Source organism: Netta rufina (assembly GCF_964035555.1).
Source record: "Netta rufina genome assembly, chromosome: 21".
In the NCBI taxonomy this organism is placed as follows: Eukaryota; Metazoa; Chordata; class Aves; order Anseriformes; family Anatidae; genus Netta; species Netta rufina.
In genome coordinates this window covers 6,665,983-6,688,366 of record NC_140145.1, presented here as the reverse complement: position 1 = coordinate 6,688,366, position 22,384 = coordinate 6,665,983, and the positions used below count along the sequence as shown (strand labels likewise).

The 22,384-nt window shown below is 43.7% G+C and overlaps 1 protein-coding gene across 6 annotated transcripts in view; it reads left to right on the top strand.

Annotated features, from left to right (window-relative positions):
• MYO1C (myosin IC) overlaps nucleotides 1-22,384 on the top strand; it is a 56,435-nt gene that overhangs the window by 13,375 nt on the left and 20,676 nt on the right. For 2 of the 6 annotated variants that reach the window (XM_084299703.1, XM_084299707.1), the window contains exons 2-3: nucleotides 20,258-20,413; nucleotides 21,001-21,116. In XM_084299703.1, coding sequence (XP_084155829.1) covers nucleotides 20,288-20,413; nucleotides 21,001-21,116 — 242 coding nt within the window. In that variant the 5' untranslated portion in view covers nucleotides 20,258-20,287. Of the gene's footprint in view, nucleotides 1-3,969; nucleotides 4,070-4,709; nucleotides 4,786-10,580; nucleotides 11,256-19,057; nucleotides 19,092-20,257; nucleotides 20,414-21,000; nucleotides 21,117-22,384 lie in introns of those variants that run through there. The other 4 variants (XM_084299706.1, XM_084299705.1, XM_084299704.1 and 1 more) reach the window with 4 other exon arrangements.

Below are 22,384 nucleotides of genomic sequence, written 5' to 3'. Positions count from 1 at the left end.
CCTTCATGGCCCTGGATCCCTCACCTTCCCCAGGGAGATCTAGATAACTTGTGCCTTCCGAATCAAAGGAGCAAAATTGTTCCCTTCCCACTGGGATAAGGCTTCTGATGGTTCCTGTCATTGTCCTGGCTGCCACAGACAGCGGCGTTTGGTCAGATACTATCAGAACAAAATTATCGAGCTTCCTCGAGATCTCCAAACCTGTGCATTTCTGGCACAACGTGGCCATATGTGGAAGGGACTCCCATCTACACACTGGGGGCCTGAGGGCAGAAAGATAATTTCCACTTTTTGGCCTTTTCTAAGGATGTGCTCACTGTCTGCATCAGCACAGCTCGATGGTTCTCCTTTCCTGCCTCTGACTCTTGGGGTGCTGGTCCTCATCTGATGGAGAACAGGATGGTGCTGTGGGACAGTTTCTGTTGCTAGTAATATCTCAACTGTCACAACTGGTAGTTAATACCCAAGTCACAGGAGCTATGAGAACTTCTTCACGAGCTCTTGTTTGAGTTGGAGATCACCAAAAGAAATTTTCTTTGACATGGTAGCTGTACAGGGTAACGACCTCTGCCTGCCTGTGGCTGCCAACCTTGTCTGCATCAGCAGGATTGCCACTGGTTTTCAGCCGCCCAATGCAGGACCATAGGTAAATCAGAGAGAAAGAAAGAAGGGGGGAAAATGAATGTTTCCATTCACTGCATAGGCCTGTGTTTATCCAGATGTGGAACTTGCATTCCTGAGAACCGCAAAGGAACAGCCCCCCCCAATTATTCTTTATTGTGTATTTTGGTTTTGATTAAATCTATGTCCTTGATAAAGCAGAAACGTTTAGAAATGTTTTGAGCGTGATAGGGGAGCCCTCCTGTGTGGGCAGAATTGAAACCATATCATTGAGATGAAATATTCCCCATCCTTCTAAGTTGCAAGCCAATGATTTTCTTCTTTAACACCCATGTGAATTACTTAGTTTGTTCAAAAAAATCTTGATTTGTCAGCGCTTTGATTCAATAGGAGTATAAACTTGTAAAATGCTGGGAAACAATATTCTGGATCATCTGATAGGTGCACGCTAATGCCAGTGGATGTGGGATGTGCTTCCAAAATGATGTCTGTGTTTTCCAGGCATCCTGGGATACTTTTGCCAAGATGATGGCAACTCATCATTCCCTATTTGGTCCTAAGTGAAGATATACCTGATTTAGGATAAAAGTTTTTGCAATTCTCAAAAACATTAAAGACCAGTGGAAGCCTTGGGGTGCTGTCAGACTGGCCAGAAGGAGATTACCTCAGACAATACCCTTCATCTGGTGGCTTTTCCCCTTCTTTTCAGAAGCAACAGAAGAGACGGGGTAAAGGGAAGCAGTTCAGACATAAGCCAGCTGCAATATCATCTGCCCACGTGCTCCCGCTAGCTGCCAGGCCTCAAATCGGACACCCTGCCAGATAGCCAGTCTGCACTGTGTGTCTACTTTTCTTTCGTCTGCTTTTGGAAACTGCTTAGGCCGTTTCTTTTAGCATAATCTGGAATTTGTACAGATCAGTGGAGATTCTTATTTTGGGTTCCTAATCTAGTTTTACTCCAGACTGTTGTTAAAACTTTCCTTAAACTTTTCGTAGGGGACTTATGCCATCACAGCAAATGCCAAATGCTTTTTGTTCCCTTACAAAGAAGGGTATGAAAGAAGTTTTGTACTATATGTGTTCCTAATAGTCTTATTGGAACTTTAAAGCTTTCGCTATCCCAAAATAACCGCCTATCTTGGGCCAGCAAAGTCAGTTTGGGACAGAGGGGAAAAAAGTGGTGGAAGTACAAATTGTGCCTGTAAACTCTGCGCTTATAAATCATCAAATTAAAAACTACTCCACTTGTTTGAATGTCTGCAGGATTGAATGTGTCCTTTTTCTGGGCTCATGGAACTTGGCTCCGCTTGGTAGTTCGTAGTTTGCTCACAGCATTGCTAGGTTTTCATCTAAAGAGTCACACCCAGAAGGAAAATAAGAATGTTGTTTCTCTCAGGTTTCACCTGCTTCTGGTGTCGGAATGAAATGTAGCAGAATACTTGCAAATTGATGTGGTTTGGTTTTGTTTTTTTTTAAGGAAACTATAGATGTTACATGGAACAAACCTATGACAGATGCTATTGTACCAATCTGAAAGTGCTTACATCAACATTTCCCTAAACTTGAGGTACAAATTATGCTAATGTATAAATTATGTTGCTACTATAAATTTTGCATACTAGGCATTTTGTTATTACACTAGCAGGAGTGAGGAGTAAGAGAAGTTGCTGGGACATCGTTCATCTACAAGTTATTTTAGTAAAAAATAAAAATCAGGCAGTATATTTCACATGATTCCCTCTCCCATGCTTTTCAGGAAAGTTTTGGCTAATTGCCCTTCATTTTTGTGACACTGGAATCTTAATATAATCGAGATTTACCTGTGCTCCAGTTTCTGTGTAGCAGAGAAGTTACGGTTTTGACGCCAGAGTAGGAATTCAACAATAGCTTTATTCAGACCTTACCAAAAGGAAAAGCTTCAAATATCTTGTTTCTCCTGGAGTAGACTTTTTGAAACTGAACAAACAAGTTACTGACTGTATCCTGTGACTTTGTACCAAAAATAAGTAGATAAAACAACAGTGTTAGGGTCCAAACTTAAAGATGAGACTTTGTACGGAGTTAGATGCATAGAAAGCTAGCTCCCAAAATGTTTTTTTCCAAAATTAATTAGCTTTTGGATCCCAAAAAAGAGGCATAAGGTTATTTAATCTGAAACTTACAGTTTTGTAGTTCATTTTCTCTAAAAGTCATAAGCACTGGTTCTGATAAAAACCTGCCTGTTGCCAACTCTTGGTTTCCCCCTTGCCATGCAGGCAAGAATGTGAAGTATTTAACAGGACACAAAACTAAAGGTCAATTTAAAAGTCTTCAGAAATCAAGATGCCCCTAAATATAAGTCAAATATGAAACATCCTCTTGGGACAGAATTGCTATACGCCCTGGAAAGCTTAATACACCCTTGAGTGCACACCCTTTTCTGGCCAGGTAGCATGGGGACAAGGACAAGGTGTGAGCAACTGGCAAAGAATGTACCCGAGAGCCTGGTTACACTGGAGCAGTCCTCTGGAACAGCGTGGAGAACTAAATCTCAGCTTGTTCTCACCAGGACTGCAAAGCTCCCCATGTTGCAGTGTGGCATAGTGCTCCTGCTTTTTTTTTTTTTTTTTTTTTTGTGCTCAGCCTAACTTTGCTGCAGCAAGCTGTCCCTTTCAGCTCAAGGAGGTTGTACCAGCTAAAACATTGAAAATCTTGGCAGGGATTTGGCTCCACGTTCCCCTAGAAGCTGCATAAATCTGCAGGGGCTGCATTTGTAGACAGGAGAGAGGTAGGAGGTAGCAGGCCTACAGGTACAAAATTATTTATCCATTTTGTCACAAACATCTCTTCCTGACAGAACAGAAGTCTGGGGGATAAGGCAGTCTGGGCACATGCATTGTGCTCATTTCCATGGAAGCTCAGGGGCTGTGTCACACTGTGGATGCTTAGGATGCTTCTCTGCACTGGGAGCTGAGAGCTTCTGGCAGTACCCAAAGACAAAACAGGTGGAGAGAGACCCCTCACTGGGGAGCACAGGGAAATATTCGTGTTATATCGCTTTATCCAATTAAGGTCTTTCTGAGCTTTGTTGTAGGAACCCCTTTTCATTTGTATAAGAAAGAGGAAAAACTTTTTAACTGGGCTTGCAGATTTTGTATCTGTTGAAGTGACAGAAGCGTGCATTGGTGCTACAATTACAGCTCTAGGCAGGAGTCTGATAGTTTTGCTGAGACGTATGCACCTGGCTTATAGTTATGTACAACCATTTGTTGCTGAAACTGTTGGCCTGCAAGATATTAATGGATACAGTTATATGGGAACGCTTTGAAAATTAAAGTAAATTAAATGGCTCCTTCCACAGGTGCCCAACAGCTTTACGGTTTAACACAAAATGACCAAGAGAGATGACAAGTTGATAAAATGGGGCAGCAAACTTGTGCTCTGTGGATCTACTCTCCAGGAAGGGCAGGTAGGGGAGCTGTCCTCTTCTGCATTACTGCTGGCCACGAGTGTTAGGACAGGCCCTGTCTTTTCCTGCCCCTTGTGTATCAGAGATGTGCTCGGCCCTGCTTTGCAGGTGTTACTTTACAGATTTCAAAGTCTTTTCTGTCTATCCTTTTCCTCACATGAAGAAAAGCAGGGGTGTGATATAAAAAGGGTGTAGCAGCTCTAATTCGTACATTTAGTTTTCTGTTTCAGGCTGTGGGAGAGGCCCCTTTCTGCTCAGGAGAGAGGAGTCACAGGTTAAATACTGCCCATCTCTGCGGAGGGGAGCCTTAGGTTACTGCTTGCTGCCTTCCTGGAGAATACTGACGTGTGAAGAGCCCTGCTCTGCCAGCTGTGTCCCTGCTCAGTACGCTTGTATGTTCTTCTTTTCCAGACTGCAAACAGTTTAGTGCTGATCTGGCCTTATATAGTAATTTCCTATTATTAGAAACATTTCCTTGGGACCTTGTTCAGGGAGTAGCAGAGGGAAATCCTGTTTCCTTCTTCTAACATGCAGGCAAAGCAGCACTGTTCACTCTTCTCTTATCTAGTGTCGGTAGAAAAAGAAATTTTTGTTATGCTTTCCAATCTTAATCCCTTTCTAACACTAAGCCTCTTTTCAGAAATGCAGAAAAAGAAATTTGAAGGAATAGGAACTGTCAGTCACCAGTGTGAGCTGTAAAGCGTTGTCTGCAGCCTGTAAGTTTTGCTTGTTCTTTCTCAGCCATTTTTTCTGTCTCTCAAAATGAGTCTTCCTAATGCCTTGGAAAACTGCTTTTTCTTTTCTTATTTTTTTTCCATGTTGGCTTGTGTCAAAAATAATAGGATGTCCTGATATAGATGCCCTGGATCTACCAGGGCATCTGTACAAAGCTAATGTCTGTGGTTAAAAAGAGGAACAATTTTATGCTAAGGAGGGAGTTGTCTTAGTTGAGTGTGCAAAAAGGAGGTATTTTTAAAGCAGAGATTGGTCACTGAAGCACAGAGATATGTAAAGGCTTTGAACACTTAATTTTTCCTGTGAAAACATTTTTTCCCCTTAAAAGGAAGATGTAGGTCCTGCCACTGGGAGTGACTGTTTAGAAAGTCAGTTGTGAGGAATGCACATCAGCTGAACTGAGTCAGGCTGTTTGTATTAACAGCTCCGTCAAAAGGCTCTTCTTGTTCTTGCCACGGACTCTGCAGGGGAGCTGCTTAAAATTATTGTATCAAAGTAAGGGCAAAGCAATCAAACTGAATTAACTGTTGTTTTTAAACTCTCTGCTATTGAAGTTAGTTCAACAATCACTGCTGGATTCAGAATGGGTAAGTTGTGTTTGTAAAATCAGCTGAAGTGCCGACTGCCTTGCAGTCCTGTAGAGCACCCAACAAAGCCGTGCACAGGGCAGGGTGCGAGCGTGACGCGGTGAGAGTGTCCACATGCATGAGACCAACTGGCATCATATTAAGGGCATCTGGTAATTATGCAGTAGGACTTTGTTCTGATGGTCACTGTCAAAGCCAGTCATCCATTTCTGTTTCGTTGGTTCAGCAGAGAACAACAACAAGGAAAAATTATCGTAATTTGTTGCATTAACCCAGTTTCTGTTTCCACTCACGTCATAGACCCTGAATTATTGTGTGTGTGCAGGAGCCATACCTAAATATGAATGCTGCTGTGTATGGGCTTTTAATCTGCCATTTTTCAAACGTCTTATCATCAGGGTTATCAAAACATATAGCACTTACACTGAAAGCGTAGGAGTCCAAGGACAGCATCTTCATTTTCTCTAATATTCCAGCTTTTTGTAGTATTCTTGTTTATTTGTAAAAGGCTGAGCTTGGGAAGGAGAGAAGTTCAGTGTTCTCACTGTTGAAGCTTCCTTGAAACAAACAAAACCAGTATTGACAGTTTTAGGCATTACAAAGCATAAATTAGAATCCAAAATAATAATTTAAATATTCTTTGTCTTCTGGGTTTTGAACCCTTTTGGCCACACCTATTATATTTTTAAGCTTTTGTCTACAGTAGTGCAAACACATTCACACAGACCTCAAGGATTCAGAGAAGTGGTGATGTCATCAAGTTCGTGGTAAAATTAAGGAACTCTGCAATCTTGAGACACCTCTTCAGTGAGTACAACAGGCTGCTGATTTAACCTGCGTGGGTCTGCAGTTTCATAACTGACCAGGAATGCTGTGTCTCCAGGGTCCAATGTCCTATGTCCATGTTTCTCTTGCTAACTGCTTGTTTTGGGGACATCTGGTCACTCTGCAAGGGGAAAGGAGAGGTGGATCAGTACAAACAAAAAGGGGTAGAAACCAGGCGATTGTTAGCAGAGCTAACAGTATGGGGAAGAGATTCTGCCTTGTTATCAAGCCTGTTACAATATTTAATGTTGCTTCTTTGGCAGGGCGTTGATTTATTCAGATGTTGTGTGGTCAGACGTTTGTCCTCTGCTGGAACACGGCTTTTTTCCTAAGCAATGGGCCAGATGTCCCTCAGCACCTCCAGTTTCTGCGATAGGGTGTCTTAAAAATGCGAGGCGTTTTAATCAGTTTTCAATCAGTATAATGTGGACAGCAGGACACATCTGATAGGTTAGAGAAATTTCTATTTTTTGCAGAATACTTTCCTCTGACCTGCAAGAGGGAGTCTCTCAAATTCCTGGCCTGTTTAGGGTGGTTTGTTTCCCATGGTGTCCTTGCCAAGTACTTTCTAATTATGGAATGTGTGTTTTTCTGCAGTTCTTTTGCAAGGCAGAAATAATGAATATTATTTAAAATACGTATCTATGCATTTATAGATGAACTTGATACTTTGTTTTTGGACTAATGTAGATGTGATCCACGTTGTCTTCTGAATAGCATAAACCAAATCCCGAATCTCTTACCTCTGGATTTATGTTGTGTGGTAGAATCTGCTCAGTGCAGGCACAGGCTGTGGTTTGTTTAGTGCCAGCTTCACGGGGCCAAACTCTTTTTCAGGAGAGCACTGCTCGCGGGTGTAATAGCAAGTCACACAGCGCTCTGGGAGCCTGTTGGAGCAGGGCTGACAGGAAAGGCTTCCATCCCCTTGCTTTGAATGTGAAATTGTATGCAGGGAATCAGCCGCTTATCAGCATCGAGCAGAGCAATCCCAGTGCTCTGATCCAGGGTTTCTATGAGTCATTTCTAACTGGTGAGGCCTGGAAAACTTGATTCATCCCTCTGTGCCTGTAGCTGCCTGTAGCAGGGACACAGAGCTAGCTAGCCATCCTCAGCAGAAATCAGACAAGGGCTGGTCTCTCTGTTACTGGAAAGGAAGAGCCTGGTTTTATCACCTTAATAGCATCAAGATCTTATACATCAAAATTATGGTGGTTATCTCTGCTTTCCAAATATTTGTTTCCTCCTAATTTAGGCTAACCTACAGGCAGGAGCATTTTACCCAACAACAGTTGGGTAGTAGATTGGCTAGAGAAAAAAAAAACTTTTGAGTAAAGGTCTTCTCAATAAATATATAAATAGTGCAGGTTCCACTGCACTGAAAACAAAACAAAACAAAACAAAAAAGCCAAGGGAAGCGTGTAAAAATGTATTTCTGAATATATTTGTTTATTCTCCTCTTAGGTGGCATTTTCAGGCTTAAGATGTGTTCTGAGAAGGATCGCTAGGAAACAGAGACAGTGGGGAAGGTGAAGTTGATAGTGTGAAGATAACTCCGTGCTGATACATAACTTAAAACTGAAACATGAATTTTACTGACCTCTGTGTTGTTTGGCCACAACTAGACTGATTAGAGGAATGATAGTGGAGAGCTGACATTCTCCTCCTGAAGATTTAGAGCTGCCGGGCTACATTTCTAATTATAGGTGGAAAACTCCTGGCTCAGGGCTTGCTGTTGTGATTTGGTAACGGCTGATGTGGCTCAGTTTGGGAAGTAAAGCTTAGATTACCTTTGATCTTAACCCGTGCACCTGCACTGAGCAGGGTTTTGGATTATTGTTTATTTCTTTCAATGCAATGAAAGCTCTAAATAAATGCTCCAAAGCAGGCCAATGCTAAACCCACCTTTGAAATGTGTCCTCAGGCTGCTTCTGTTAACAATTCACATAAATCCTCAGTTTGTTGCTGATCAGAAGTGAATAAAAATAACGGCAATTAGAGTTGTGCAGGGATTGAGAGGTACTACGAGTTATTTTTCAGACTGGAACCTAATTAGGGCAGAGGAGCTGGTGGCACCACAGCTCTTCAGAAGGTGTTATACCAGCTTCATCACAAGTCCTTGCAACTGCTGGTACCTTCCTCATCTGACGAATGACATCTACCACAGCGCGGGCTCTCTGAGATCAGTGCTGGGGCCTTGGGTCAGAGCTAATTAGAGAGCAGTGCTGCACTGAACCACTGACATCGGCTTCGTTTCTTGGGTTTTAAATAGCCTCCTGTTGAGTAGTGGCCACGCATGGCCCTGTTTTACTTTACTTGATTTACTTCAAAACTTTTTAGCTTTTTGCTTTCCGTATTTTCATTTTAAAGCTTGGCTTTACCCTTTCTATAATAGAATTTGAGAAGTTAAAAACTGAAACCCTACAAGGAGAGCTGGCTCCAGAAGGTGCCAGTCGTGAAATAGCAGCAGTCAGGCTTGGGTGTGATTTCATGGCTCTGCTTGTTCAGTGCTTAGAGAACCTGACTTTTGGTGCTGTGGAGTTTGGTGACTGCTCTGTGGATGTCTGTGAATGTATTCCAGCAGCTGAGATGCTTGTAATGTTGGTTCTGGGCAGGTAAGTGAAGCAGGGCTTATTCTGTAGTGCCTCGTGCTGCCTGCATTCCTGCGGCTACATCCGATCTGAGACCAACACACCTAGGGACCAGAGAGTCTTTAGAGAAAGGAAATCCGTTCCTTTCGTCTTTCTTCTTTTATTCTGTCACCATGACATAGCCCAATCCAAGCTCAAGCCCTGATTTTCGTAGGAACTGGATCAAAATCAATGGAAATATAATCTTTCTTGCAGCACATTGTATTCTGAAAAGAGGAGACTGCAGCCTCTCTCTTGCACCAGCTCAAATCCTCCTGAGATGTAGGTATCACACTGAAGTCACTGTCACACTGAACACCAGCTGTCATCACTGGTTCACTACTGGACGGATGTGAACAGAGGTGGCAAACCGAACAACGCACTTTCCTCATATGACTAATTTGGAGGATATTATTTCTTTTCTTTTAAGTGGGGAAGGCTTCTATCATGGTTGTGTTTTTTATTACATGTCATGTTTTATTTTTTAACTTACCAAAATGCATACTTTCCAAATTTTGTTACAGAAAAGGATGAATCTCTGTGCAGATGTTTTCTCTGTGCAGATGCGTGCATTTAGCACAAATGACCTTTGAAAATTCAGCTGATGAGTTTATAACGTTACGCTAAGTTGGAGACCTCTGAACTGCAGGTGCAAGGTAGGCATTTTGCCTATTTTGCCTTGTGTGTGGGCAGTGCCTTATACACTCTGGATAAACACGTGTTGAATTTGTAGCTCCTGGCTAATTGTAGAGTCCCATATTACAGAATATTTGAAGAGAGGGGGCTGTTAAGGGTGGTATAAAGGAGGAATACGCTTTGTGCAGATTGTGGTTATCTGTGTTGTGAGCCTTGCAGACAGAAACCCATCCTCTTCTTCAAGCTGCCAGGAGTCAGATCAAATGGATGACTAATTTTTTCGGATGCTTGGAAATGGCAGGTCACGTGGCTGAGGGCAGAAGTCGCCTCCTGCAGGGGTCTGTCTGCCTGATCTCCAGCACAGCTGGCAGGCAGCAGCTCTGTGTGCTCGCATGTGAACTGCTTGTGACCTGCAATACCTGACAGGTGCTGTGCTCGGCTGGGCCCTGCGCCAGGGTAGCGTGCTATCTCTAACAGCTCTCTGGCTCTAACTGACTGTACCTGAAATGCCTTTCAGGATAGACACAAAGCTTAAGCCATCGAGGAGCGAAATAACAGAATAATTGGATAGTTTAGGTTGGAAGGGACCTGCGGGTCTCTGGTGTAAACCCGCTTCAAAGCAGGGCCAGTTTAGATCAGGTTGCTGAGGCTTTGTCTGGTTGAGTCTTGAGTATTTCCAAGGATGGAGTTTCACAACTTCTTGGGGCCCCTATTCCAGTATTTTGACGGCTCTTATTGTGAAAAGTAATATAATTATTTCATAATATCTCACTGGAATTTCCCTACTTCCAAGCTTGTGTCTGTTGCCTCTTGTCCTTTCACTTTCCACCTAAAGCACATGCAAATGCTGCCTGCACGTTTTTATCAAACTGCCCTTAGCTCTGGATGCTGGGGGGTTTCACAGCCTTGGGGTGGCTGTGGCCAGTAATACTTTACGTCAGACCAAATCCCAGTGACCTCTGAGACAAGTAAACGTGCTACTTGTGGTTGTAAGGCCAGTAAAGAGGGGTCTTACGGGGTAGAGCTGGTTATTTTGTGCTAAGGGCCTCAAGGACCTCCGTGCAGAGGGGCTGTTTTGAAGGTGGGTGTCTCAAAATATTTCTCAGGAGTAAAATATTGTTGAGCAAATACACGAAGTCCTTGCAAGGACAGACAAACTGTCTTACCCCAGGACTTGTTGCGGTCCTTTGATTTGCAGAGAGAATGATTACAAGTGTGATTATAAGCCCGGGAGATTTTGCTGTGGTTGGGGTGAGTTTGGAGAGGATTAGGGGAGCCCTCTTGCTGCTGCTGCTGCTGTTCCAGGCACAGATTTCCCGTAGCATGCATATGGCTTCCTGTCCTGTTTGCTGTGGTTTTGTGTTGGGCTCTGCACCAGTTTTTCCATCGTCTGTGATTACTTTCCGTTTTTCCCGTCGTTGGGCAGTGGGGACTGTGCCTGCAGGCTGCAGCTGACTTCTTTCCTCTTGGACTGCCTCTCATGGTCTGTGCCCGTGTGCGTGCCTCCTCTCTGGGAGGGGAGGAGAGTTCCCCTCCCTTTCCTTGTAAAACGCCCTCTCCAGGATGCTCCAGTAGGAGCTGGTGGGAGGGAGGGAGTTCTGACTGCACTGAAATGTCATAAAAAAAAAAAAAAAAAAAAAAAAGGAAAAAAAAAATAAGGCAACTGACAGAAGGGAGAACTTGTCCTCAGATTCCTGCTTTATGCCGCAGCATAAACCAAGTCTCTGAAAGTGCTGTGAGAGCTGGAAGGAGGCAGAAATGAAGTTCAGAGGCGCGGTAAGCTTTACTGAACTCTTTTGATGTTTTTGCAGTTTTGAGATGCGTACCTAGGCAGAAGAAGGGAAATAAAGGTTCCAGGGCTTCAGCAGGAAAGTGAAACGTTTGAGCCGGCTTTGTGAAAGACGCTTCAGTCAGAAAGTTACGCGAAAGTGGTTGAAATAGGGGAAAAAACAACAGGAGACAGACGTTTGGAGGTGGAAGCCAAGGTGGGAGTTCAGAAAGTGGGAAGAGAGGGGGCTAGCGGCGCGCTGCTCTAGGGGAGAAGAAAGGGTGGAGCTTCCCCTTGGGTGAAAGGGGCATGAACAGATCCTAAGGGTGGTGGGCACGGGTTGTGTCCTACCCAGGGACACCCGGCTCCTTTCTCTGTGCTCCCACCCCAGAGAACGGCAGGAAATACCTGCTTAAAGACTCATTGCCACTCAGTTCCTCCAGGGTGTATTTACTTCAGCAAAACTTTGTCCATGTTTTAGCAGCAACCAGGAAGCCCGGCTCTGTGTACTGCATTGCAGAACTACCCAGAGCTTAGAAAAACGACTGTGTGGCAAAAGCTTGAGAGGATTAGGATTGCTGCTTGGAAAAAGATGAATAAGAGAGGAGAAAAAACAACGTACACAGTACTGCGACAGTGAGGGCAGACCGTGAGCTTCTGTTCTCTGTGGTGTGACACAGGAAGAGGGACGTTCAGCTAGGTGAAAGCTGTCAGATAGATGTACAGATTATTTTCATGCAACGCGTAGCTGTGCCACGGAATTCACTGACAGGGGAAGATGTCGAGGTCAAGAATGAGGGAACGTTATAAAAAAAGACCGTATGCGGCGTTTTGGCTGGGTAAGAATGTCCAAAGCTTTACTTGGTAAAGTTACTAAATTTAGGAAGAGAAAGTTTGAAAACAACCCGTCTCGAGGTTTAAACAACTCTCTAACTCTGGAACCTGGGTATCCCATCCCTGCTCAATCTAGAAACCCTTGCATCTTTTCCCAAATAGTTTAGTGTTGACCGCTGCCTGAGAAGCAGTCGTGGAGATGAAGGGAAACAATGCTCGTGGAGGACCTGCCAAGTGACCCCCAACAGCAGGGTATTTGGATTTCTCTTGGCATGGAGGAGCCAGCGAGCCCGTGTCCAGCAGTGGAGACAGAAAAAGACTTTTTAGGGGTGATCTCTGAGTGCTTTCATCCGAGTCTGATAGCAGCGATGTTGTCTAGGGTGGTGGTTGATATTCTCCGAGAGAACATGTGGGTGTGGAAGTGCCCTTCTCGTGCACCGGGAATGCACTGGAGTGCGCCTTCTGTTTGGGAAGTTTTACTATCTTTGAAAGCCTTAATGGTCTGAAATGGCTGTGTGGGGTGTGTGGAATCCAGCGCAGAAGGTGGGAACTGGGAACGTCTAGTGCGGGGAAGGGCAGAGCGCAGCAAGAATAACAGTGTGAGTCACGCCGTGTTTGTAGCGAGATGAAAGGATGTGTGCACTTAGAGGGGACTGCAGCGGTTAGAAAAGAACAGGGAGGGGGGCCACAGGGGCAGCACCCCATTGCTGTGAGCTGGGAGGCAAGGGAAGCCAGTCCATGCCATATGTAGGCCAGTGTTTGAGCTCCTGCTCCCCTCTCACCTGCTCTGTCTGAGCTAAGGAAAGGCAAAAGTGAGCTGAAAGTATTGTGGCAAGGCAGAGATCCGAATTTTGGTTCTGGAGGTTTGTCATCTGTTTGTCTTCTGCAGCTACTGTAGGATGCAGAGGCCTGAGCTCGCAGGTGGTGCTGCTAGGTGTGCTGGGATCAGTGACATCTCTGAGCTACCAGCAGCTTGTGCCACATGGTCAGGAGCAAAAATGTCAGCTCCCTAAATGCAGAAATTCAGTGTATTCACTTCTCTAGCCTTGGTGATTTTTCTGGTTTGCCTCATTCATGTTTCTTGCTATTTTATATTGAGCTTGTTTATTGAAACATCAGCATCCCTTCTGAAGGGTAAACAGTTCTCCTTTCCTTCAGATCAGTTCTTAAAATTACCTTTGTATTTTCACTAACAATTGATTCTTTTTCCTAACTCCCCCCAAAAAGAGTATCATCCAGAAAATATAATTATATAAAATATAATTAAAATATAATATAAATATAAACACACAACAAACAATATTACCTGCTTCCCATGCAAATCTCCATGGCTTCCTTTGCTTTATGGTCCACCATTATTTGCATTTCTAATTTACATTTGAGCTCCTTAGATAGATTCTTACTATTCTAAATATTGCAAGTGTCAAATGTCATTGATTAATGTATTAAGAGTAATAATTAACTGCAGCAACATCCACACCCTGTGTTATTATTTTTCAAAGATTAAATTTTTGCTCTCACAGTTTTAACTCCCCGTGACCTACATGCATTTAATAGATACTTAAAATATACACACAGTGTGATTACATAGCTCGCATTTCCCATTCTGCTTTCATTTCAGGGTGGGAGATTAAATGGCTCTGTAGCTTGAGAAGTGGGGGAGACAGAACCTATGGCTTCTAGGCAGTTTGCTAACAGAGACATAACAACAAATCTTTGCGAGAGCAAAATAAGCTTGCCTCCCCTATGTTTCTGATTATTTTATGTTTTCATGTATTCCAGCTTGTCTCTACTTAAAATACGGAAGACTTCAAAATAAACACAGGAATTAGTCAAGGAAGTAGCACTTGTCTCTCCTTAGTATCATTTTGGAATAGTGTATTCTATAGTTAAATCCATTCAATATGTGTTTTAGGGTCAGGAGGGAAGTATCAGAGAGGGAGAACCATGTTCCAGCACGGGCAAAGTGCTCCCCGACTCCAGACATTCCTTTGTTGGCAATGGAGTGCTCTGAAAGATGCCAGAATCAAAAAAATCGTTCTGCTATAAATGGTCCTTGAGTGGCAGCAGCTGACATGGTAACTTCTTTGCAAGGTTGTTCCCTGTTCCTCTACTAGTCCACATCCTCAGAGTTTTTATCTGTTCTTGATCTCATCCAGTCTGAGCATCCTGACGTGTCTCAAGTTGCCTGCGTCAAACAGCTTACCACTTTGTGGGAAATATGGCAATTGTCATTGGGATTGTATAAAAGAAAAAACAATTTATTTTTTTTCATTAAACAAGCCCAATACATGAGATGTGCGCCATATAAATTCTTGCCTGAGCTCAGGTAGCTTCAGAAAGGGCAGGTAAATCCACGCGTTTGTTTGAAGAGGATCTCTACATGAGCCATGGGGCTGTCTGTCAGGAAACCCTCTTTCCACCCCAGCTGCTGTGTGTGCAAAATATATGGCTGATTTTCAAGGTGGCAAAAGGTGGGAGAACACCAAGTGGCTGCACTTCGACCTTTTGGGGTTTCACTGGCAGGCAGCAAGTGCTTGACTAAGATCCCTTAATTCAGACCCACCTTAGCAGCTTTCATTACTGCCTTCTCAATGTAAAAGGAAAGAACTATCCCACTCTGCACCTCAGGAATTGAGGCCCTGGATAAAATAGTTGATTTTCGTCTGCTCTGCTGTCTAGCCCGTGCCCTGTCCAAACAGGCTGTAGAGTAGAGTAGAAATTGGAGAATTTTATTTTCCTTCCTGCAGCTTTGGCATGACACTGAAGAATGTTACACAACCCAGGAGACAAACGTGCTTTAACTGCCACCTCTCCACAAGAAGTTCATTATTGGTTTGAACTTCTTATTGTCCTCCAGAATCTAATCTGAATTTCCCTTCCCACTCGCATTTGGTTCTTGCCAGTTCTTCCGTTCCCGGCTTTGTAACTATTTCTGGAGCCTGCAGATCAATCATCTTTCTCTTGATACTGAGATAAAGATGCCTGACTCTTTCCATGTGGCACCAGCTTCCTGCAGTCAGCGTCCTGCAACTCTCCTGCTCCGCTGAATGGATGCGAGCTCGTTTGTGACAACGCATCGTCAGAGGAAAATATTACAAACATACTTTATAGATTTAGAAGCAGAAATCTCATTTTTGTTGTGGGACTTTTCTTTCTAAATCAGGTGATGATAAAGCTTCCCTGCTCCGTGTAAGACTTTGAGAGCTCCAGGTGTTTTCGCACGCGTCACTCAGGGATGCTTCAGGAAGAAGTCAGCAGCACTTGTATGGCTGGAATTGCTGTGTCAATACTGAGCACTCAGTTACCCCTCTGGGAATCAAGGCTAGGAAATTTGGGTATAAAAGGCTCCTTCCTACACACATGTTGGGATATTGCGTATTGCACAGCTGTGGACCATCTCATGGACAAAGCAGTGGTGGGAGTTACTTGCTCAGTTCATGTCAGCCATGGGCTCCCATGCTGGTGGCAGAGTTGCCCTCTCTCTTCTTCCTTCGCAAAAGAAAAATTCCCCAGAAGTGCTCAGACTGACTGAGTGACTCAAGTGCTTTGGAACTTGCTGTGCAGAGTTCAGAAAGCCGTGGGTTTTGTTTTCGAGGTGTATTGGATCTCCAAGTCCTGAGCAGAGGAAAGTCTTTATCATGCTTTTGGCACTTTGCATGGTTTAAAAGTAAAATATTTGTTTACACCTTCGCAGTACTGTGTCGGATTTACAAACTCGGTAACTTTTATACTCCTAGGAGCTGTTCATAAGGGTATTTTCTGGTCTTGTTGATTCTGCTGCATGAATACAAAGAAAGGCTGGAACATCAGCCAACATAAACCTGGCTCTGCAGGCTGCATTGAGCAGCACCAGTTTCCACCAGCTGAAAGTCTCTCCTAAAATGTAATCACACGGAAGAAAAAGGCATGTGGAAGTAGCACTGCTTTGGTAATTGCACTGGCTCGGGCCCACCATTCAGGAGTGACGGCTTTTCCTTTCCTGGCAGCGAGCCACTGTTGTGCTGACAGCTCTGGAGAAGAGATTAAAAGCAAGGAGTGGGTTAAAATAGTGTGGGAATGAGTCCCTTGGAGCTCTACCTGGGGACGGGCTCAAGAAATGCGGTGGCCACGGTCAGCTTGTATTCTCCGGAGCAGGAGTGACCATTAGGACAGTGATTTTAGGGAGGAAGGATGAGTTTGAAAGAGAAGACAGCAGCACTCCTAAGCCCACAGGCACCAAGATCAGGTGGAGATTGCTCAGATTTTTGCAATTCCCTGCTTGCAGCCCATGCTGGGTGTGAGAGGCCCGAGGTAAGGCATTACCATGGTATATCCTACAAAGGCAGGGATCCTTAGCCTCGTCCCTCTTTTGAGACCTGTAGGCAGGGTGAGGATACTCGTGTTTGAGGTGACCTAGCTACATGCTACTGTCAGGCATCTGTGCTCCCTTTCCTTCTTGCCCCGGGTCTGACACTCACCTGATCCTGTGGTAAGGTGATTCGACTCACTGAGTTGACAGAAAACTGCCTTGGTCTTTCGGTCTTTTCATCTGCTCATTGTTTGCTGGTTTAGTGGTTTATTGTTGTGTTTTCATCGCTTCTGCTCAGAGGCAGGTAATTGCTTGCATTAACACATGCCATGGAGGCAAAATCCACAGGAGGGGATGCTCTCCTTTTGGTGGAAACTTACCTCTCAGGTGGTAGTTTCACAAAGAGCTGGCAATGGCCTAAACTGGCCCTGCTGCTGAAATGCTTGCTCCTGCCCATCTCGCTTGGTTCCAGTGCTGTGCCACCATACCTGTCAGCGGTGTAAGTGATTATATGTGGGAAAACAACCTAGATGAAAATAATTTATGTAAAAATTGAGTTAATGTTATTCCAGGTCAAATTTCCAGTATTCCAGGTCAGATTTCTAGTCTAGCATATTGTAAAAGTGCTAGAGCCAGCTGCACAGAGGGCAGGTGGGGCAGCCCCTTTTGCTTGCGTTCTTACTGTGACAGCAGCTTGGCTCCCTCTGTGCTCTTAGGAAAAGTGATTTTCACAAGGAAAGCCCAAATCGGACCCTCACAGCCCGTATTCTTCTAATTATCTGGAATACATGCTCCCTACCACAGGGCTTTCAGAATTGTCCAAGCCAACCTTTTGCATAGCACAGGCCAGAGGATGTTGTAAATGAGCAGTACGTCAGCCAGAGGTGTTTTGGCAGAGATAAATCTATCTATTAAAAGCAAGTTCTGCTGCAGAGGTGCTAAGGGAGTGAGTCCTGTTGCTGCTTTAAGTTAATTAGCTTCACTGTAACATCCTTTTAACCCCTAGCCAGGATTTTCTAGCATTAATTTACAGCCACCTGATTATTTTTTTTTTACAGCCACACAGATTTTTAAAATAACTGTCATTTTAGTTATTTTTACTTAGTGCCTCACTGTCATACTCATCAGTCAGTAGGAACATACGGTCATCATTTCCAATATAGTGGCATCTTTATCCACTCTCTTCCTTCTGCATGACTTTTCTATTTCCATTTTAAAAAAGGATTGATTTTTACCCCCATCAACATGGCATTTGTTGAAGTTAATGGTAGTGAAATGGTTAACGTAGACATTTTAAGTTGGTGGTAGGCTTGGGCCTAAGCAATAAAGCAAACGATCAGATGGTGGCACAGAGGAGCACGTTGCTCAGCAGTTGTTTGTGACTGATGTATTGTATTTGCATTGAACTTAGCCTTGGGAGGGTATAGCACTGACTAAATTCTGGAGAATCTGACTGTATCATGGGGAGAACAGAACCGGGTCATGTTTAATTATTGCTGAAAATTTGCATATATTTTTTTTTTAACGGACCAAAATTCTGGGGTATTTATTTTCTTCTCACTGGGAGAGATGGAACTCCAATGAGAGGAAGAAAGCACGGAGCAAACTGACAGCTACTTAGGCTTAAATGCCTGTCCCGGAGGAGGCGGCCGAAGTACAGAGTTCTGTGTTGGAAGTGGGATGGATTTGCTTCTTCCTTAGGCTGGATGCCTACAGCTGGGATCGGTTTGTCCCGAGCTCGAGGGAGTGGCTGATGAAAGAGCTGCTGAAACTGCTAAGTGATGTTTTCTGTGAAAGTCTTCAGGATTATATAAACTTGGATTAACTGTGCGAGGGTGGAAGTTTCTCCTCAGTCATTTTTTGAGGCAGCTGTTTTAAAACTGTATTCATAAGCTCAGCCACTTGCAAACTATGGATTTTCTTCTGTTTCTGCTTTCGTTCCCACTACCTTGTCTGAAAGCTGCTCCAGAATTACACAGCTATGATATAAGCCTTCTAATTCCTAGGCTGAGTTTATCTGTGTGTAGTTTATCCCTGTTTGTTTGCCAGTGTTGTCCTCTATCTCACCACCTTTCTTCTCCAGGGCTTACACCTTTCCTTTTTGTCTTGGCAAAGAGGGTAGAAAAAAGCCAACAAAACGCTTTGTCGAAGGCATGGAGGAATTGGCTTGGAAGGTTTGGACATTTAAAAAGGATTACTTATGACAGTACCTGCAGAAATCTCCCAGACTTGACTTTTGAAAGCTTACAAATCAGGCCTTCCAGACTATGAGACCAACTTAAAACAAAATAAAAAGGAAAATTTAAATGGTGTTTCCCTGTGATACAGTTTGAGCCATTAGGGTGGATCTGGATTTGAGATTTCCTAGTAGCAAATTGGAGGAGCTAATTTTTCTTTCTGAAAGCTGCTAGTTTCATGCGATGACTTATGCCCAGGCGTTGGGCTTTCAGGAAAGAAGCCAATTATAACTTGCATAATTTGGCAAAACTTCTTTTGCAAATGACTGGTAAGTCTGAGCAACTGCAAGCTGAGGGAATTTGCACCTATTTCAGCCCAAATTTGTACTTCATCGGGACTTCTCTTTATTACTACTTAATAAACCTTAAGCTAAGATTTCTTCTGACCAAGGTTTTCATTTTTTTTCCCTGCACGCCATCAGTCCCTGTGCTCTGACCACTATTATATCTTGAGAAGGAGCAGAAAGGAACTACCTGGCAACGTGAGTCAGCAAAACTCATCTACATCATTGTGCAGGGTTTTCGGGCTGGAGGACAGTGTTTCAGCAGCGGTCCTGCATGCCTGGTGTGTAAAGCCCCTGCAGGAGAGGGTGACTGGGTGTTGCTGTCAGTGCATGAGCCCATTTAGGGACAAGCTCCAATGGCATTTGTGTCAGTGATGGGAATATCCCAACAAGAGATGCTCTGAAATGCAGTAGTGCTTTAGGGAAACGATTTAAGAGAAAGGTGCCTGCTGTGAGGAGTTTGCAAAGTAAGGAGGATTTAATACCATAAGGAAACACAGCCAGATGTGAGGCAAATTGTTTAATATGTTGTATCTCGTCTCTGATTTCTGTATTGTCTCTCGCCGTCACCTCATACATCGTCTATCTGTCGGGTCTAATTGCGTTTACTAGAAATTTTCCCTGCAAGTAGTGACTGAGTCACTCGAGCATGTTTCCTCCTCCTGTTTTAGTATGTGAGGTTGAATGAAGTAAGAAGTCAGCAGACCTATGTTTTCCAAAGATGGCTGTGTCTGAACCACATCATGCTGAAGATGTAACCTTTAAAAGAGTGTCAGGAGTAGAAGTTGCTTGATATGTGGGATAGATTTTAGTGTCGGTCTAAATTTGTAGCAGTGGCATGGGATGCCGAAGTGCCCCTTTCTGTTACTACTGAATTTTCCCAGAATTTCCCATTGGGTATCTTGCTAAAGCTTTTAAATTGGTCAGTAATGTGAAGCCATTTGCTCATGAGATGAATCATCATTAGTCATAAAAGATTCCTTATGACTTCCCGTTATGAGAGAGAAAAGGAACAGGAGAGAGGAGAGCACTTTTCAGTCTCACTCCTGTTGAAGGATGCCTGGGAAAGGAAATCCTACTTTTATTCTCTTCATGTGAAATGCTTGTTTGATTAATTGATTTATTTAAAGTGGTTGGAAATTTAGCAATAACTTTTCCCTAATGCCGGCTTGTCTTCCATCAAAATAATTATAAACTAACTGATAAAGTTAGTATACATGATCTAACATTTTCAACAGTAGGGTTATTCTAATGTCCTCTCCTATTTATAGGTTGTCCATGAGTAATTGTGGTTAATCATTCTTATGGACTCAGTGCTGCACAGAAAAACACACGTCCCAACCTTCCTCTGCTTTTGGTTGCAGGGAGCAGGGAGTAACGGTGTTCGTTTGACCATGGAGAGCGCTCTGACAGCCCGCGACCGCGTGGGGGTGCAGGATTTTGTCCTGCTGGAGAACTTCACCAGCGAAGCAGCGTTCATCGAAAATCTGCGTAAGCGCTTCAAGGAGAATCTGATCTATGTGAGTAACAGAGGGGCAGAAACAAAAGTCTTCACAAGTGACCTGAATTTGGGTATTTGATACAGCAGATGTAGGGATTCGGAGACAATGGTATCAGTTTGAGTAGACCGTAGTTGATAATCTCAGAACAAGACTGGGATAGTGTAATGTTAATTCATGTAAGAGCCTCTTTTGCAGTGATCCAGTTGAGGTCTACTGGCATTTACTGGTCCTTCCAGCACTGAAAAGCCAACTCACACCACATTTTTCCATTTCATGAACTCACTCTGTGGTGGGCTTTCAGCAACCCCAGGCTTGAACCTAATCCCAGATGGTATATGAGAAATAATCCGGTATTCTTGCTTGTTAGAAGCACAAAAACCATGCATAGGTGCTGTTTTTCCAGCAAGGATGAGGGGTCTAGCACAATTCCTGCAGTGTCATTCTTCATGAGGAGGTCACTTCTTCAGCACCCTTGGGCCTTAGCCCATCCCGTGCTGCAGGCAGGACTTGTCAACCACAGGAGCTTTCTGAGCAATTCTGGTCTCTCAGGGAAAATCCACTGCTAGTCCTTATGTAACCTCTTCATTTTGTGCTTTCTTTTTCAGACATACATTGGCTCGGTTTTGGTGTCTGTTAATCCATACAAGGAACTGGAAATCTACAGTAAACAGAACATGGAGCGATACCGCGGTGTCAGCTTCTATGAAGTTTCTCCTCACCTGTGAGTGGCCTGTGGGTAAACAGCGTAGTTTGTGCCATTCCCACACCGGCGTGTGCAGTAATGACGTGTGAAAGCAAGAAAATAGGACTTGTCCCAGATATATCCCTATGATTTTTACGGCATTAAAGGATCTTTTAGAGGGTGTGGTGTATGGCTCTTTCTATTCCTGTTTCTCTCTCCAAAGAGGATGAGTTGCCTTTGCAAGAGCAGTATTTGGAAAGGGAGGTGGTTCCTTCCTGGCTGGAGGAACAGAGCTGCTTACCCAGCCCTGGCAGGACAGGAGTTCATTGTTCCAAGGTTACTTGGGGTCTGCATGTCCGGATCGTGAGTTTCCCCTCCTGCTACATCGCTCATTCAGCATAATGCTAACTAGGGGAAAGAGTATGTATATATGTGCGGTGGTTTCTTTCCTACCTCTCCTGTTACTGCCTGACCAATATTTATCTGGTATTTCCCCTGTTGCTAAGATACCATGAGCCTTGTTGGAACAAGGAATGTATTTATTTACATGGTCTGGCGTGGTGAGCATTCCCAATTTCCCATTCGAAAAAAAAAAAAAAAAAAAAGTTTGAGGTTTGAAAGTTATTTTTGAAAGCATTTGAATTTTTTTTGTCAGACTGAAAGAGAAAGATGACTGGGAGCTGAGGACATTTGGCTCAAAAATGCTTTCTTTCAGAGCCAAGGACCAAATTCTGAGCACTTCTTGGAGGCTTTTTTTTTGTGTGTTTTCTTTTTTTTTTTTTTTTTAAGAGGTCTTGGAAGAGCAGATGATATTATTTTTGAGCAAACTATTTGGATTGTTTCTTATTACTGGCACATAACCCAAAAGAGTAAGGAAAACAGAATGCGCTATGAGCACAGAGGGGGAGAGAAACGCCATTACTTGGGAAAGTTTGAATATTTGAAGTTGTATTTGTTAGGGTAAAAATGCGATTTTTGTAGTGTTTCAGGCTTCTTTGGTGGATCTGTGTGGGAGATGGTTAGACCTGAAAACCCCAGAATTCAAATCTGCTGAGTTCTCCCCTTGATCTATGTGTGTCAGCACATTCTGTTCATATGCGGATGCCCTAAATAAGAGAGACCTTCCCCCAAAAAAGTTATCAGCAGTTGCTCAAATCAGCGTCAGGCAGTTCCTGATGAAGCAATGGAGGTGGTGCAGAGGTAGCAGCTCATGCCTCGGGCTTCATCACTTTGGCTTGTGATCTAGGTGCTCTTACTGGCTTCTTTGTCATGGGATGATAACTTTGTGACTCCCAGGAAAATTGTTG